General features: G+C 41.4%; 2 protein-coding genes across 7 annotated transcripts in view; one reads left to right on the forward strand and one right to left on the reverse strand.

The window, feature by feature from the left end:
- IFT81 (intraflagellar transport 81) overlaps positions 1-19,098 on the reverse strand; it is a 192,928-nt gene that overhangs the window by 140,724 nt on the left and 33,106 nt on the right. The gene's annotated exons all lie outside the window — the stretch shown is intronic.
- P2RX7 (purinergic receptor P2X 7) overlaps positions 1-19,098 on the forward strand; it is a 30,080-nt gene that overhangs the window by 7,831 nt on the left and 3,151 nt on the right. For both annotated transcript variants that reach the window (XM_036929286.2, XM_036929288.2), the window contains 9 exons: positions 684-756; positions 2,975-3,071; positions 6,438-6,518; positions 7,148-7,277; positions 9,280-9,416; positions 14,675-14,765; positions 16,042-16,107; positions 16,195-16,344; positions 18,102-18,203. In XM_036929286.2, the coding sequence (XP_036785181.2) occupies positions 684-756; positions 2,975-3,071; positions 6,438-6,518; positions 7,148-7,277; positions 9,280-9,416; positions 14,675-14,765; positions 16,042-16,107; positions 16,195-16,344; positions 18,102-18,203 (927 nt within the window). The remainder of the gene's footprint in view (positions 1-683; positions 757-2,974; positions 3,072-6,437; positions 6,519-7,147; positions 7,278-9,279; positions 9,417-14,674; positions 14,766-16,041; positions 16,108-16,194; positions 16,345-18,101; positions 18,204-19,098) is intronic.

Here is a 19,098-nt window from a genome sequence, read left to right on the forward strand (position 1 = left end):
CTGTTGAGCCTTTGTGCTTGTCCACTTCTCTGCAGTCATGGGACTGCTGGGCCCACCTGCTTTCTACCCCAAGGGCTGTCCCTGAAAATGGTCCCTGGCTGCCCTGAGATCCACTTTTGATGTTTACTTTAATTTTTTTTGAGATATAATTCATATACCATAAAATCTACCATTTTAAAGTGTACAATTCAGTGGATTTTAGTATATTCACAATGTTGTGCAACTATCATCACTATCTAATTCTAGAACATTTTCAACACCCCCCTCTCCCAGAAAAAAAATTGTACCCATTAGAAGTCACCATCCATTCCTCCTTTCCCTCACCTCCTGAAAACCACTTATCTACTTTCTGTTTCTGTGGATTTGCTTATTCTGGACATTTCCTATGAATGGAATCAGACTCTGTGTGAACTCTTGTGTCTGGCTTCCTTTATTCAGCACCATGTTTTTAAGGTTCGGCCATGTGGTAGCATGTGTCACTGCCTCATTCCTTCTTATAGCCAGATCATGGCCACTATTCATCTGTTGATGGATATTGGGGCTGTTTCCACTTTTTGGCTATTTTGAATAGTGCTGCTGTGAACATGTGTGTACAAGTTTTTCTATGGACATAAACATCCACTTTTCTGTATCTTAGGGAGACACATTGCTTTCTCCCCACTATCCTGTCCTTCTCCCTGCAGTATCCTACCCGCACGACACGCTGTTCCTCTGACAAGGGCTGTAAAAAGGGAAGGATGGACCCACAGGGCAAAGGTATGTTCTATTTCTTTTCTGGGACCCAGGGGTGAATTTCTGGCATCCTGGTGACATTCATTCACAATGAATGGCATTCACAATGCCCTGAAGTTCAGATTTTATTAAGCCTTTGGCTCTCAGCTGCCTCCTTCTACACGCATTAGGCCATGGGAAAGCCTGTGTTTGCCCTGTGCCTAGGCTCTGTCCCCAGCGTACCAGCTGCTCACTATGAAGGTGACTCTAACTCCCCATGAAGACAGCTCCTGGAAACAGCTGGTCTCCCGGACAGCTTCAGAATTGGCACCTTCTGGGTTCTCATTGATAGAAAAACCAAATGGCCCATGGCATCACCTAGTATTCTAAACTTTTCCCTTTGAACTTCCTCCAAAGATTGGGGGGCATGAATTGTACCCCAAGGACACCTGCAGAATTTCCATATATCTTGTTTTAACTTAAAGAGGCATATTGAAATTTTTTAAATGACCAGAAAAAGGAAAAAAAAAAGTGGTTATGACACACATATACCCAAAAAAGCATATGAATGTTACATTCTATTCCGTAAAACATGTGACAGAGTTGGTATAGAGACCATTTTAACATTACTTATTATTTACCTTTCCCCTGGGAATTCTGTTACTGATGAGGTGGGGCAGAGGCATGGGACAAGCATCATGATTAACTTTTCCTGCCTATGATGAAAAATGATGAGTATAAACAGTATAGTAAGAACAGGATGGACTCCATTTTAAGGCTAAGATTCCATTTTAAAAAGCAGAGAGTTGAGAAGTAAGATTCCTAACATATTCTCTGGTAATCAGACAATAGCCCAACAGCCTATCTTAAGGCAGGGCAGACGTCTTAACTGATATGTCCCTGCTACTTGAGGGCACTATCTTGGAGAAGAACAAGATAAATAAATTCCTTGTGTTGGGTTTATTTAGCGGAATTAGCTGGAGGGCTGATAATAAAGGAAAGGAGACTTGATGTCTCTCACCAGAGATAAGCACCTTGAGACCACAAGTCAAGCCTACGCCCAACAACCTCTCCTTTGCCCTTTGTCCATTCTTGAAAGCCTTAAAAGACCGAATCCCCAAACTTGCAGTGCGCCTCCTCCATTCTGAGGACTCCCACACTTCCCTTTCTTTAGGTGCGTACTTTCAAATAAAGCTTTCTCACTGTTCAGATTATTACAGTTTGTCTTTTTGCTATTTCTTTTTATTTCCAAGTCTTTACTTTATCTCCGCTTTACTCCTAATGAATAGGAAGGGGTGCTAAGAGCTCAGATTTGGGCCTGCATGTTCCCATCACCTGGGTGACCTAGACGGAACTGCCGCTGTGCAAGCTGCTCTTAGTAGCCTACCTGAAAACCTTTCTTTGGGAAGTTCTCAGAACATAATCTCACTCCACCCTGTGCTCCATGGCTCCCCCAAATCCTGGAGTGGTAGGGGTTAGTCCCCATGCTGTGCAGATTCAAGCAAACATAGGATGCCAGGTGACCCTGGCTTCAGGAGTTGGCAAGGGACTCTGCCCTAGGCCGAGACCTATCCCTCTGCACTTTCCTGTTCTCTGCGGCCTGCAGGGCAGCTGCCATCCCCTGCTGCACTTGTTTTAATGAATTCCTTCCTTATCTACACTCATCTGACCTGTTTGAGTATTCTTTCTCGCCCAGAGGGAAGAACTCTCTCCCGTCCAGGTTGAGGTTTCTCCTCATGCTTCACCTAGTGCACAGGGAGGGACCTCCCCAGACACAGCTGCCTGGCAACAGTGACACTGATGCTCTGGGAAGATGTGCTATGCTTACTCTCTGGCTTTGCACATCCCCAGCACATGCTGTATACCCCGAGAGGGACTCAGGTGCCCATTCAGAGGCCAAGTTCTAGTCCATTTATACCGGGCAAGAGAATACACCCTGTTTAGCTCCTGTCCCAGGCATCTTTCCTTGCGAAGAAACCAAAGAGCCAACAGCACCCACAATTTTTCTGTTTTATCTGATGTTTTTTTTTTTAAAAAAGTCTACATTTGATGTGTTGCTTGCTTGGTTTGCCTTATATAAGTTTGTGGTTCAGATGGGGTTTCATAGAAACAAACTGATGGGGTTGAAAAGCATTATATATATATATATATATATATATATATATATATATATATATATATATGCATAAATGGTCTCTTGCTTGGGTTGAGGTAACGATGCATGGTTTTCATGCCTGTACTTCCATGACCCCTTGACCCACAGGCATCCAGACTGGAAGGTGTGTAGTGTATAAAGGGGATGTGAAGACCTGTGAAGTCTCTGCCTGGTGTCCCATTGAAGAAGTGGAAGACGCCCCCCGGTGAGTTGCAGGGTGGTGACAGACATGGTGGCCCTCAGCAGTGAGCAGATGAGGCCTTGTCAGGCACTGCTCCAGCTACTCTTCTAAGGGCAGTTCTGAAAACCTTGGGTCCTCCAGGCTTGATGACTCTGTGCCAGACACACTAATGGTCTCTGGGAGGGCCATGCTAATTATTAAAATACTGAAATAGTTCTGTACTCACTGGTAATAGCTACTACCATGAGCACCCTTGGGTGCCCCAGCCCCTCCACTAGCTGTCCTAGCACCTTCTGGGGCACCACCCTTGGCCCCTGCTCTGGTGCTACAGTGGGCTCCATTCTGACGCTCAGTGTCCGTACAGAGTGATTAAGAATGTGAAGGTGGCAGGGACGAGGGAGGAAAAGAGAAAGGAAGGGAAAGGAGGGAAAGAGGGAGGGAAGTTTTCCTAAATTAAACGGTCAGTGACACACAGATTTGGCAATCCCCTGTATTGATTCTTCTCTTTAACACACAAGGTCAGTCCCAAAAAGCAGAACTTAATGTTAAATCTATTAAACTACAGGGACTGGTGAATTTCTGCAGAGAACAGAGAGAGCTGGATTTAAATCCTGTCCCTAACACTGCCTGTGTAACCTTGAGCAAGTGGCTTACCCTCTCTGAGCTTCAGTTTCCTTATTTGTAAAATGAGAATAATAATTGCACTTACCTCACTGAGATGTTAAAGAGAATTAAATGAAATGATATTTGTATGGTGATTGCAAAGGGAGCCCTATGCCTGGCTTAAAGTAAGTACTCAACACACACACACACACACACACACACACACACACACACACACACAGACAAATGTTCTGCCTTTACAAGGGTGGTGGTTCTAGATGAGCATTGTCCAACAGAACTTTCTGCAATGATGGAAATATTCTGTACCTTCACTGTCCAAAATGGTAGCCATGAGGTACATGTGGCTATTGAGCACTTGAAATGCAGCTATGGCAACTGAGGTACTAAACTTTTAATGTAATTTAATTTGCTTTTAATTTTAATAGGCACATCTGCCTAAGGGATACTACACTGAAGAGCACAGTTCTAGACAATGTGACTCCAGCCCACATCACCAGCATCTGTGGGGCAGAGAAGACTGCCCCAAACTGACTTTTTAGAAGGTTTATGCAAAGGTTTCCCACACCAGGGTGGGAAGCACTAGAAGCACGGGGCACTGTCAGCCCATCTGCCCATCAATCGCTAATGGTACCACCCAGGCTCATTTTGGTTAGAGAAGTCTCTTTGGCACAGAAGGAATTGCTTAGAGCCTGGGTGGGGGGACATCAGCCTACACTCTAGAAGTTCTGGGTTCAAGACTAGATTGCCTATGGTGTTCAGTCCCTGCTCTCCCAGCAACTCATTCATCAGGTAAATACTGTGCATCTCCAGTATGCCCATCCCTGGACTGAAGTTTTATATGACCTTGGGCAAGCAACTCCCTGAACTTCAGTTTCCTCAGACCTTATACAAAGGACTACTAAAATGATTCATTTAATCATTCAGTCAACACATGCATTACCATGTAGTAGGCATTACATACTTATTTGTATGTAACTTTGCACAAGAAATTGTAATAAAAAATACAAGATGGCCCAGATATGGAGCAGGTCCCAAGGCTCCTGCAATCTTCTAAAAAGACAATTGCACAGAGAGCTTTAATTCAAGACAGGAATTTTTGTCATGAGAAGGGAATGAAGGGCTTTGATTCTTAAAGCTTCAGGATCCTGTAACCCTCTGATTCTTAGAATATTGTCTAGGAAGTGCGAGATTTAGAATGTTCTAAAGGCAAAGGGTCTGGCACATAGCAGACAATTGTCATAAATAAGAATTTTTTAATGCAAATGACAGAAATACAACATAAACTGCCTTTGGGGAAAAAGGGGGGTGTTATTTTTTGACTTCTGTAAATGAGGAGTCCAGAATCTAGTCAGGTGAGGCTTAATCCAGGCTTCAAATTCAAATGATGTCATTTAGATTCTCATTCCTTCCCCACCTCAATCCTCAATCTTTTACTCCTTCCCACCCTCCCACCCTCACTTATTCTTTCAATTTGGCTTTCCTCATATTGTAGTAAAGGGAACTGCAGATTTACACTGTTCTTACTACCAATAATCCTGTAGAGAAAATTTTTTCTTTCCCAAATTTCCTACAAAAGCCCTTGAATGTTCTCACTGGCCAAAAGTCATGTAACAATCTACAAATAACTGTGGCCAAGGGGATTGGCATCTACACTTTAGCTAGCTCTGAGTTACTTGCCCACCCTGGGAGCTGTAGGGCTAGGCAGGAGAAGGACTTGTCCCCACCAACCCTCTGGGCTGAGCATAGAGGAGACTTGGCTTCCCCAAAGGCAAAAAACTAAGGTGCTACCACCGGCGGGGATGGATGCCGCACAGCAAAAACTACAGTTTTCTCTATGGCTGTATTACAAATAGAGCCACAGCCAGGCTCTGAAAGTTCTGGAATAAAAAGTAGATCATTCTTGGTGCCCCCTTCCAAATGGCTTCTGCCCTTTCCTGGTGCCATTCCCAAATACATATGCCTATCAGGCATGCCAGGCAGTTGGGTACGAGCTGTATTATTTTATCCACAGGCAGTTCTCTCCATCTTTAACACACTATCACCTACATAAGAACAAAAACCTCGTCTTGTCCATCACTATATCCTCAAGGCCGAGTCCCATGCCCAGCACAATAAATTCTTGTTGAATGAATGGATGAATAGATAGTGGGCAGACCTTCCTGCAGTCTAGAATTTGGGCTCCTCTAATTTTATGCTACTCAGAGCCTCTAGAAAATGACTGATAGAATCAACTAGCCTTGTACTAATGGGATGCCAAGATAAGAAAATTATTGTCCCAGCTCTGCAGGAACATCAAGCCTATTGGCAAAGATACAAACAGTGGTGTCCTAGAGTTGGCTTGCACCGGCTCTGAGCCAATTATGGTCATCCCTTCCCAACTCCAAGTTCAATGATGACTGATGTCTCATTGGTATCTTGAAAACAGCCGTGGTGGGAGTATTGATTCCACAATAATCAGTAAATGCTACATATCAGGGTTTTTTTTCCTGGAGAGCTGTTTGTTAAACATATATCAGCACATCACTGCACATACCTAAACATGTATCAGAATGGGAGAAGTGTCCTAGTAAATGCCATGGGATCTCAAGAAGAGAGAAATTCTTCCTGGAAAAGCTGGAGAATTTTAGAAGGTTTTGCCTACTAGATTACATTTCTCTTCACTCATCACAGTGACCCAAGCAAGAAGCCAGAAGCCTGCTCCCATTGGCCCACTGACTCCCTTGGTCTCTGTGCTCACTGACCCTCATGTGACATTTTTCTCTGCAGGCCTGCACTCTTGAACAGTGCTGAAAACTTCACTGTGCTCATCAAGAATAATGTCCACTTCCCTGGCCACAACTATACCACGTAAGTGCCCGGGATGTCTGGCCATATCTACTGCTATGTAACAGATTACACTAAAACTTAGAAGCTTAAACACATCCATTGCCTCATGCAGTTTCTGTGGGTCAGGAATCTGAGAATGACTTTGCTGGGTGATTCTGGCTCAGTATCTCTCAAGTTGTAGTCAAGGTGGCAGTGGGGCTCTCATCATCTCTGGGGTTGACTGGGGCTGGAGAATCTTCTTCCAATCTCACTCATGTGACTCTTGGCAGGAGAGCTCAGCTCCTCACCACATGGACCTCTCTCAGGGCTGCTTGAGTGTCCTTAGGACATGGTGTCTGGATTCCCCCAGAGCGCATGATCCAAGAGAGACACAGAGCAAGCAAGCGAGATAGTAATCAGGATGGAATCAAGATGGGTCTTTTAAAACCTAATCTCAGAGTGGCACACCATCACTGCTGCCATATGCTATTGGTCACACAGACTACCCCCTGTGCAGTATGGGTCGGGGCTACACAGGTGTGAATTCCAGGAGGTAGGGATTTCAGGGGCCCTCTTGGAGCCCAGCTATCACACTGTCTCACTCCTATGAAAGGGAATGGATCCAAATTTTCAATAGAAATGTTTGTTTGTTTGCTTTTCACTACATGCAGGAGGAACATCTTGCAAGATTTAAACATCACTTGCACCTTTCACAAGACCAAGAATCCACAGTGTCCCATTTTCCGACTAGGAAATATCTTCCAAGACACAGGAGATAATTTTTCAGATGTGGCAATTCAGGTTGGTGGTGCCTTTGTACAGTGAGGTGCAGGGGTGTATGTCAGGGGATGGAAGATGTCAAATGGCCAAGAGGCTGACCCACTGGGTCTCAATTATGTGGCTCCACTTACTGAGCATATAGTAAATCCATGCGTGCTACACAGTGCCAACAACTTTACCTTTATTACCTCATCTAATCCCAAACTTGGTGTATTAGTTTCCTGTGGCTACTATAACCAATTACCACAAACATGGTGGCTTAAAACAATACACACTTTCTAACATGTCTGGAAGTCAGAAATCCAAAATCCATTTCACTAGGTCATGTCCCTACTCCTGGAGCTTGGGAGACACGACAGCCCTACTCAAACCACTGGAAGTTGGGAGAGGTGTTTCCCAAAGGAAATTCCAGGTAATTTTGCCAGAAAGAGAATTGGATGCTGAGTGACAGAAACATCTGATATTCACAGTAGTATGTAGAGAGCTTGGCTTAGTGCCTGACAATAAATGGGATTGTTCCATATTATTTCCCCTTTCTCTAAGTCAGAGCCTGCATATTACTCATCTCTTTATTCCCAGCATCTAGCATACTGTCTTGAAATACCATATTTCATCAATTCAAAGACATACATTTTTCACATTCTAATAGTTCTGAAATCAGGAAGGGCTTTCAATTGGAGTTTCCCAGTTCAATTGACAGCATCTTTTTCTTGAGGAACATAAAGAGAAAATTATGTATCTTACAAGCAGTGGTGTCTGAGTCAATGAAATATGTTAGTCAATGCTCAAAAAATGTGGGAAGAAAAAAATACCAAATACCAAATGTAAGAGATTAAGAGATTCCTTTGCAGTTCAGAGAAGAGAAAGGCCACCTTGAACTGAGAAGGTTAGGGATGGCTGACTGAATGAAGATGGAAGTGAGCTTGGTCTTGGAAGATGAGAAGGATTTAGCTACAGAGATAGTGGGAGAAATACTATATTGGGAGAAAAAAGCAAAGGCCAAGATTTAAAAATTCAAAATGTCCCCAGCATGTCCACTCCTAGGTATATACCGAAGAGAAATGACAACACATGTCCACACAAAAGCTTGTGTATGTGTTCAGAAAAGCATTATTCAATAGCCAAAATGTAGAAACAACACAAATGTCCATCAAAGGATGAAGGGATAAACAAAATGCAGTATATCCATACAATGGAATATTCTTCCACCACAAACAGGAATGAAGTTCGAAGACATGCTACAACGTGGATGAACTTTAAGTAAACATTATGCTAAATGAAAGAAGCCAGACACAAAAGATCACATATGCTATGGTTTTACTCATATGAAAGTTCAGAATAAGGAATTCTACACTGACAGAAAGTAGATGAGTGGTTGCTTAGGGCTGAGAGAGGGGATTAAAGGGTAGTGACTGAAGTTCACTGGGTTCTTTTAGAGGTAATGAAAATGTTATAAAATCGATTATGGTGACAGTTGCACATATGTGTGAATATACTAAAAACTGTTAAATTATATGCTGTAAGTGGGCAAATTGTATGTGAGCATATCTCAATAAATTCGTTTTGAAAAAGAAATGAAAATATAGTGTGTTTTAGAAAAAGTAGACAATTTGGAATAGCAGTTTTCTCTAGGACAGTATTAAGAGATCAAACAGAAATGACATGCAATGGACTGCCCTGGATTCCAGTCTAACAAGTTTCAATTTAATCTTTACTTGGGGGAGCCATTAAAGGTGTTTGATTACTGGAGTGGTTTGTTGAGGGTTGTATTTTAGGAAAATAAATCTAACAGGTATCCCAGACAGGAGGAGCAGGGAGACAAATTTGCTACTACCACAGTAATACTTGTGTGAGTTAGCTAGGATTGCACTCATGGCTTTGAAACCTTTGAAACCTTTAATCAGTACTTTTCCTTTAAAAAGAAAACCTTTCCTTTGGTGATCATCGCCATGCAGAGCAACATCTAGTGGCTTCGTCCCTTGCCAAGCAAGGCTTGGAGATTGTCTCTTGTTGTCTTCCCCAGGGAGGAATCATGGGTATTGAGATCTACTGGGACTGCAACTTGGACACGTGGTTCCATCACTGCCGGCCAAAATACAGTTTCCGTCGCCTTGATGACAAGACCACCAATGAATCTTTGTACCCTGGCTACAATTTCAGGTAATAGTGCTCCAGGTCAGACTGGCCACCATTGCATGCTCAGCAGTCAGTAAGACTAGTTTTAGTTTCCAAGGCAACCAGATGAATGTAAAAGACTTCTTCTAAGAGGTAGGCAGTAACTGGATTTTTGTATGAGTTTTTTCTTTTTCATTGTTAAAGTGATATACACTCTTTGTGAAACAAAAACTTGGGAAACAGAAAAAAAAAAAAAAAAGAGAAGAGGTTAGCATCACCCATAACTCCTCTTCCTTGAGATAATCCAGGATGGCCCTCTGGTGAATTTTCCTTCCTCTAACCAATTCCTTTATGAGGCTTATATGAGACCATATCACACTTATAATTGGAATTCTGGGCTGCTGCTCTTTTTTTTCATACTCTGGGTCACTCAAAATTCTTTGAGACCGTCACATTAATGATCCTATTGTGTGAGTTCAATGATAACATAGCTCCAACATAGGGAGGATCTTCTGTACACCACACACTCTAATCATCATCTCTAAACCTCATGACAGCTTGGAAGGTGGACATTAGCGTTCCCAGGTAAAGCCGAGGAGGGTGAATGATTTGCTCAAGACCCACAGCTAATAGCAAAAGCTCCATAATACTAACCTAGGTCCTCTGACCCCAAAATTCATACCCTTCCCCTTCCATCTCATGATTTTTTCATCCATTCCTCCATGATTGGACATTTGGGGAGTTCTCAGTTTTTCTATTTTAAGTAACTCTTCAGTGTACATCTTGGTATATAAATCTTTGTTTGAATAATAGATTGTTTCCTTAGGATAAATTTCTAGAAGTAGAATGATTAGATCAAAGGTTATTAACATTTTACCCATATGCTTTCAGGTTTTAAATACTTTTCCTATGACTGTATTTTTCATTTCCTAGATTTATATTCAGGTCTTTTTCAAAGCCATCTAGTATTATTTCAGTGAGGTCTGTTCTCACTTTATGTGTTCTCCTTTTGTCCATCCTACTCTGTAGCCCCTTTCACAGTGACCCATTGTCTGTTATGACTTGCATGGGATTTCTCTCTGTGGGGCTTTGGAGTATGTGTTGGTGAGCTTCAGCAGGAAAGGCCTTGTGCAAAGTTCTGTGTGTGAGGTGGATATGGATATAACCACTCCTCTGGGGTGGTTATGTAATCTTCTAGCCTGCCAGAACTGTATGGCATCTATCAATTATGGACCACTTTTTAATTTCTGGGCACTGGATGTCTTACTCTCCTAAAAGTGTCCCATGTCTACTCTCTTGTGGTGTAGAGCTTCTGCAGCCTCTGCTCCCTTCCCCAGAAATGTAAGATTCTAGGTTCCTAAGATACAGACCTGGGTGGGTACTCCTAGGGGTCACATGGCTTCAGTCCCCACTCTCCACTCATTTCTAGCACCTAGAAAATGTCTTTCCTTATTTTGAGCTCATTAATTTATGGATATGACTTAAAAAATATTTTATCTTGCACTTCTGTGTATATGGGGTGGAAGGTGGTAGGCTTCCTGTACTAGGCTAGGCTGCCACCTTGACTGGAAGTCCTTTTGGCAAGAACATTTTAAGGACTCCTGATACTTTGGGCCACATTGCTTCCTCACCTGCAGTCTTGTCTGACTTTTAAGGTTCGTTGTAGCTCATTGTGTATGCTTCTGGCTTCTGGGCTCAACCCCATGAATTCATTAGAACCCTGGTTTATTTTCACTCTTAAGCTAGCCAGTGCTGGTTTGGTACTAATCTATTCTTCTTTTGACTCTCTACGCAGTTCACTCCTCTGCTCCTGACTTTTGCCCAGTGGTGATCCTGTGCCATCCTTAGTTTCCACATTACCTCTCTATGCCTGGATCAGTTTTTCAGCCTTTACCTACAACTCTGCCCAGCACTAATTTGTTCCTTAAGTTTGAGGCTAACAACAGTCTCTATGACCTATCACTGTCTGTGGGTGCCAGACAGGTTTCTGTAACTGTGATTTTGGCTGATCATTTTGTAACCTGGTAACAGACACAAAGTAGGCTTACTACTGTTCCCTTTTCAGAAAGATGTCCTAAGTACATCCCTGCAAGTCCTCTCCAAGCACAGGTTGGACCCCTGCAGGTACTGGTGCTTTCCTAAGGATTGTCCTAGTTAGGAAGAAATGAAACTGCACAGATAGGAACCCATGTTAGGGGAATCTTAATGTTTTGAAAGTTGAAATAGTCTACATAAAAATGAAGACTTCCTACTCTTCTTGAAAAATTAAGCTATTTGAAAAAAAGATTAAGTCAATTGGCCACTCTGGGTTCATATCCCACAGTACAGGACTCAGTTAGAGGTGAGTTTTAGTGGTTCCTTTTACAAAGAACATGTGTTTTTTGGTTTGCCACTGTCCCCACTGCTCCTTATTGTCTTATATCTGGCCTGCATCGCTCATTTCTGTTATTCACCTGGCTTTTGAGTTTGAGATCCTTGAGTTAAAGGTGAGCTGAGATCAACACGATAGGCTTTTTGACTCCTCTGGGTCAATGGAGTTTCATCCAAGGACCTAAAACCAGCTTCTGATTTAGGTAACATTTTGATCACCCCCTGCTGTTCTACTGAATAGGTTTATGGCCATAAGCAAGAAGAGACAATTACATCAGTGATCTTGTGAGTGCCCTTGCTGGCAGTTTTATTATTTTTTTTGGAGTTTGCAGAAGCATCGAGGGCAATGTACTAATTAGATGTTAGCAAATGCCCTTAGAATCGTTGAGCTAAGCCTGGAGAGATCTGAGTTTTCTGAAGAACTGAGGTGGTTATGATGTTCAATACTCTTTTAGAACAAAAGTGTACTTGCTGTCTGGAATTAGCATCAGAAGAAATCTTTGGTCAAAAATAAGTTGTCAAGATCTGATGAATAACTGGACAAGTTATTTTCAAATAGCCACACAAAAGAGAAGGAACTTACCAGTTATATGAGGTGTATATGAGAAAATGTAACTTTCTAAAACATACGAAGGTGAAGAAGACCAAATTACAGGATTTTGTCCTTTACCAAAAGGTCCTTATTCCCTGAACATGTGGTTCAGTTTATTTATAGCATGTATGAAGTAGGGTACACCCACATGAATGCCTGCTGGATTTCTCTGATTCAGGATGGGTATGTATATTAGTTTCCTATTGCTGCTGTAACAAGTTCCTCAAACTTGGTGGCTTAAAGCAAGGCATCAGCAGGGTCACATCCCTGCAGAGTCTCGAGGGGAGATTCCTTTCTGGCCTCTACCAGCTCCTGGAGGCTCCAGGCATTCCTTAAGTTGTGGCTGCATCACTCCAGGTCTGTCTCCATCTTTACATGGCTTCTTCTCTGTGTTTCTGTTTCAACTCTCCTCTTACTTCTCTTATAAAGACACCAGTCATTAGATTTAGGGCCAACCCTAAATCCAGGATGATCTCATCTTGAGATTCTTTACATCTCCAAAGACCCTATTTCCAAATAAGGTTACACTGACAGGTAACAGCATTCAGGCACTTGGATGTATCTTTTTGCCAGGGGGTCTCTACTCAACTCATTACAATGCACAAAAAACATCCTTGCCCAGGACCTAATGTTTCTCAGTGTGGCTCACCAACCATGTGCACAAGAACTATCAGGTACCTTGCTGGAAACACCTCAGACCTTCTGAAACCACCCTCTGGGAGTGAGGCCCGGGAATCACCTCACTTTTTGAACACACTTCCCAAGTGATTCTTGTCTTCAGTTTGAGAACCACTGTATCAAGACCCCGAAAGCAGATATACAAGTATTTACTGTACAATGTTGAGCTTCCCAGGCAAGCCACCTTGCGTAGAAAGATAATACCAACCCCAGGGCATGGAGTGGTGATGTGTGCTTGCTTTTTGAATTAAAAAATAAATCACTCAGTAGAGCAGCAGATGAAAGAACTGTCATGGAATGAGAACAACCAGAAGCAAAGAAATCAAAACCCCTCTGGCTGGAAACAGGCGCTGTTGTGCCTGAGAATATCTAACTGATATCAATGTCAAATTTTGAGTCTAAAAAAACGAAGAGTTTCAGATGTTTCCTACTATATTCTGGCAGAGCATCTGTCTTCTGTGTTTTTTTCTCTCCCACACCTGTAAATAGATTGTGAATTAATAACTCAGAGAGAAAATATATACCTTCACATAAAAACAACCATCAAAAGGTAGTAAGAAGGAAGAACAGATTTAAAAGTTTTGTGAGGCATGTGGTTTAAGCCTTCCTAACTATTCATGAAAAAGAAAACATTCATTCCCCTTTCCCTAACTATAGCACTGGTGAGAGTGGCATATTTGGGGTGACTGTGATTTGTGCCCAAGCCTTAGTTTTTAAAGGTGGCTGACGGAGGACACAGAGAGATCAATGCTATTGAAAAAATTTTCTTACATTTCCCAAAAGGAGAGGGCACACAATGTCACACAGGGCAACAGAGGGAAACACCAGATTTGGTCAGGAGGTAGAAGGATCAGGGGAGAGCATGGCTGAGACTTCATTGTGTTTTCCATGGGAAAGACAAGGCAGGGCAGGGGGAACAGCTTAGGATTGGCTAGTTTGAATGATATCAGTGGGTTTTGGGATACAGGGTAGTTCCTAGTTGTCTGGTACCTGGCCCTGGGTGATTTAGCACAAGGGAAATATTGGCTGGATGTGTGAGAGTTAGATAAAGGGGGCGGTTGGGGATATGATCCCAGGATTGGTCAGAGGGTTTGTAAAATGATTTTCACATACTTGCAAAAGCTGGATAATAGGGGAGATCTAAGTAACTTTGGCTGTTAGTTTGGCCCTGTGATCATGGATGCCAAATAGATAAACACAGAATCTGAGAAAATTCAGTTACAATGGACTGCTGCAGTGCAACTGTCCCCAATCCAGTGATTAGTATCTAAGATTCACCATCCGCCATGTTCTAGAAGCCAACCTACTTTTTCCCTTTTAAGGAATAATCCCATCGCTTGCAGCTATTTTTAAAATTTTATCTGCTTATTGTTAATCCTGTATTGGTTAAAAGTTGTTCATTTTAATCTTAAATGAAAAGCAGATTTTTCCATCACCTTGTGATGGAAAAGTAGAGTTGGTGATGTGGGGAAGTGGTACTTCGGTTCCAGGTGGTCAGAAAGTCATTGGTGGGTTTGGACTGTGTTCTTCCCTCTGCCAGCCACAGCAGGGCTAGAAGATGGACAGGGAAGACTAGACGGGCTGTTGTTCTGGTTTCTCTTTTCATGTAATACTAACATTTTAAGGTAGATCTTTATAAATATGGGTCCTTTTCCTCCTACAGATACGCCAAGTACTATAAGGAGAACAGTGTTGAAAAACGGACTCTGATAAAAGTCTTTGGGATCCGTTTTGACATCCTGGTTTTTGGCACCGTAAGTCTCTGCTCCCAGCCGCCAGCACCTCCATTCCATTTTGCTGTTTTGTTTTGGTCACAGTCACTAGCCGGCACTTTATACCTCACATGTGGGATAAGAGAGGGAAAAGAAATGTCCTGTCCATGAACAAGTCATCTGATGAGTACAAGAGTAGGACTGGGGAGGAAAATCTAATATTTGACTTTTATAATACTCTGATGCTTAAGAAAAAGGAGAAAGAAATGCCTCTGTAAAGTAGCTGTAAGTAATAGAATCCAACTCAAATTGACTTGGGGGGAAAGTCTTTTATTTTTTTTTTTTGCTTACATAACTGAAAAATTCAGGGGCAATTTCAGGCTTCAGCATGGACATGGCTGGATCCAGATGTTCAAACAACATCAGTAATCTGCCTCCCTCCATCTCTTTACATCTGTTCTCTGTTTTAGCACTGTCCTCAGCTGACCATCTGTATGTGAAGATTTCAGGTAGTTCCTTACATCTTACCAGTTTAGCAACCTTCATGAAAAGAGAACATCTTTCTACCAGAAGTTTCAGCAAGGGCCTCAGGCAGATGCCATTGGCCCTGTTTGGCCCTATATAGGCCACATGCCCACTGCTGAACTAATCACTGTCACCAAGGTCATGCCATACTCTCAATGACTGGTCTTGGACCAGCCCTGAGACTAGCCTCTTTCCCCCAAACCACAAGGACAGAGATGGTTCTTCCAAAGGAAAACTGGGGTGCTATTTTGTTACAGAAAAAGGAAGAAGGGGATACTGGGCATGCAAAAATCAACAGATGCCCACAACACCTTGTCCGACAGCATACTATTTTTGTAACATGGTGATAAGCTGCACAAGAGTCAATGAGATATAAGTTGAGAGGATAGATAGGCCACTGAGGAAAAAAACCACAGGGACATCTAAGGGGAGAGTTTGTGCAGACATTCCTTCCCTCTGCTTCCAAAGTAATCGCAAAACACTTTTAGGGAAAGTTTGTCTGAAACCCTCACCTTGTATGGAAAAACAACAAACTTAAAATGGTTCCTCTCAATGTGTGGGATCCAGTGTATCTTGTTTAAAACATTCATGTTTTCCAGCACATCCTGGAAGGCATGGACAAATGAGAGTCATATTTTCAGCCTCCACAGTCTCTGTTGTTGTGAACACCTTAGATGCATCTATCAAAGTCACAGCATTAGACTCCCTCCTCTGCGAGAACTGACAATTACATGTTAGAGCAAAAAAGCACTGCTCTGAATTTAAACTGAGTAACCTTTCCCACTGTTTCCAGGGAGGAAAATTTGACATTATCCAGCTGGTCGTGTACATCGGCTCAACCCTTTCCTACTTTGGTTTGGTAAGAGATTCTCTTTCTCATGCTTGATGAAAATGATTTGTCAAAAAGAAATTTCACTAACATGGCACTTGTCTGGGTTTTTCCCAGGCCAGTCTGTTCATTGACTTTCTCATCGACACTTACTCTAGTAAATGCTGCCGATCCCAGATATATCCCTGTTGCAAGTGCTGCGAATGCTGTGCAGTCAATGAATACTACTATGAGAAGAAGTGTGAGTCCATTGTGGAGCCAAAGCCGGTAAGGTTGTGTCTACAGGATGCCAAAACACCCAAGAGTCGGTTAGCTCACTGAGAAATATACAAAAATACAGCCCAAATCACAGGTTTTGTCCAGGTGGACAAATCTCTGGATTCTCCCCCAATCCACCATCTCCCAGATGGACCCTATGGTCTTAGGGAAGAATAGAAACAAAAATGGAAAGGCAGATTATAGGGAGAACAAATTTTGATATTCCAGAACATGTCAGTTTTCTCAGATTTATTAAATCGGTACAACCACAAGAAAGCCAAAACAAAACAGTATAATGACCTTGGAGAACAATCTGACAGTATCTCCTCACATTTAAACAGGCCATACTTTACAGCCTAGCATTTTCCACTTCTCCATACCTGCTCTAGAGAAACACATGAGTACACAAGTAGTACAGGTGTACAAGATGCCCATTGCAGCACTTTTGCAACAGTGAGGAAAGAGCATCTACCCAACAGCCCAACAGGTAAATGGTGATATAAAAGATGATCAATTCATAGCAAGGAATGTCAGGCACCAGTTTAAAAGAATGAGTGAGACAATAATAAGGCTTAATATAGCAAACACTTTATATAGCACTTTGAAGTGCTTTACATATATTAACTCATTAACTTTTCACAACAACCCTAGAGATAGATACTACTGTTCTCTCTTTCTTTAGATGAGGAGATTGACACACAGGAAGGTAAAATACTTTGCCCAAAGTCATACAGCTAGTAAGTGGCAGAGCTGAAACTTCAACTTAGTCAGAATCCACAACCATTATGTTACAGGTACTGGCATGAGCAAATATCCAAGACATTTTCTTGAGAGGAAAAAGGCAAAGTATAGAACAATTGTTATACATGGTATAATATATAGGTTAAAGAACAACTTCACATGTAAATTAATTCTATGTATTTCTACATGTATATTATATATGTACATATAAATACAAACACATATACTCTGTGTGTTTTTATGTTTTGTATGTTTTTTACATGAATTATACATACACATATGTGTGTTGGGGGTAATATATGTATAGAAGAGGGTATTGGAAACACACGAAAGTGGTGGCAATGATTCCTTCTGGAGAAAAAAGAGACTGGAATGGGGGGACTAGTCAAAGGAAATTATAGCTCATCTGTTTAATTTAGACTTTACTAAGCAGGTCCTCTACACTTGACTCCATGATTTCCCCCAATGAAAGAGAAATCTCTGGTACTTAAAAACAACAAAGAGGGTTTCTTTGTCTTTCCCCTGTCTGAGAACATCACTGCCCTTTTCCAGCAGCTGTATGCATAACTCATTGTCTATTGTACATGTATAAACAATCTGAAGTAAATGTTCATGTTTGCAACTAAAAACAATTACCATTTCATGGCCCAAGAGGGGATGAAATTTAAGAAAATATAAGTAATTTAAGTTGCAATAGTATAACTTTCTGAAGATACTTAATCAAGAGTAACTGAAATTGAGGGAACACAACAAAGGAATTTTACATAGCACTTGGAAGACTGAAAAACATTAGGCAGTTAAGTTGTAGATACTCAGAGGCTACAAATTCAGGTGCTTGGGCTTCCAGATGTGATTTCCCTTTAAATTGGAAATCATTCACTCTTGGCCAAGTGCAGTTTTGGGTTAGCTTGTTTAACAGTTTGTAACTTGGTAAGTGGGAAACACTTGCTTTAGATATATCCATGTATTTAATTCTTGATAGTTTCATACAAAAATAGGTAAATTTTTTAACCTTCTTTACCTAGGTATTAAAATATGTGTCCTTTGTGGATGAATCCCACATTAGGATGGTGGATGAGCAGCTACTTGGGAGAAGTTTGCAATATGTCATAGGCGAAGAGGTTCCAGTAAGTAAAAACATTTAGTCTTTTGCTTTTTAAGAAAACTTACTAATTTTTTTAATGTGGTAACTCTTTGTTTAACTTTCAAAAAATATATAGCTGATAAACAATATTATATTGGTTTCAAGCATACAACATAGTGATTCCACAATTTTATACATTAAATGCTCACCATAGTAAATGTGACACCATCTGTCAGCACACAAAGTTATTACAATATCGTTGACTATATTTCCTATGCTGTACTTTTTGTTCCCATGACTTAGTTAAAGAAAACTTACAGTTAAATGTAATTATGTCTGGAATTTGTATAAATCACAATGGATGAATTCTAATAAAGTAAACACATGTACCCAGCATCCAGATTTAAAAAGCCAGTATTATTACAGAAGTCCCTTTCATGCCTCCACCTGATCACTACCATCCCTTAAAAGTCATCATTATCCTATATTCAAAGGTTAGTTCTATGTCTTCTAGAATTTTTTAAAATTTGAATCCAAATATGTACTCAATATATACTCTGTTGAGTGTCTGGTTTCTTTCACTCTACATTATTTTTGTGAGAGTCATCCATGACATTGCATACAGCAATAGTTCATTTTCATTGTTGTATAATTATAATTATAAACATCCAATTTATTCATCCCTTCTGTTGTTGGACATTTGGGTGGCTTCCAGTTTGGGGCTCATGCCAGTGATGCTATGGTAAACATATGGCACCTAAAAGTGAACTGCTGAGTCACAAGGCAGGCATATGTTCAGCTTTAGTAGTACTACCAAACAGCTCCCTGAAGTGGGGGTTCTAATTTGCACTCTTGCCAGCTGTTCTGGTTGCTGGACATCTTCGCTATCTGTGTTAGTTTTCTAGGGCTGCCATTATAAATTACCACAAGCTTAAGTA

This window comes from Manis pentadactyla, chromosome 14 (assembly GCF_030020395.1).
Source record: "Manis pentadactyla isolate mManPen7 chromosome 14, mManPen7.hap1, whole genome shotgun sequence".
Lineage (NCBI taxonomy): Eukaryota > Metazoa > Chordata > Mammalia > Pholidota > Manidae > Manis > Manis pentadactyla.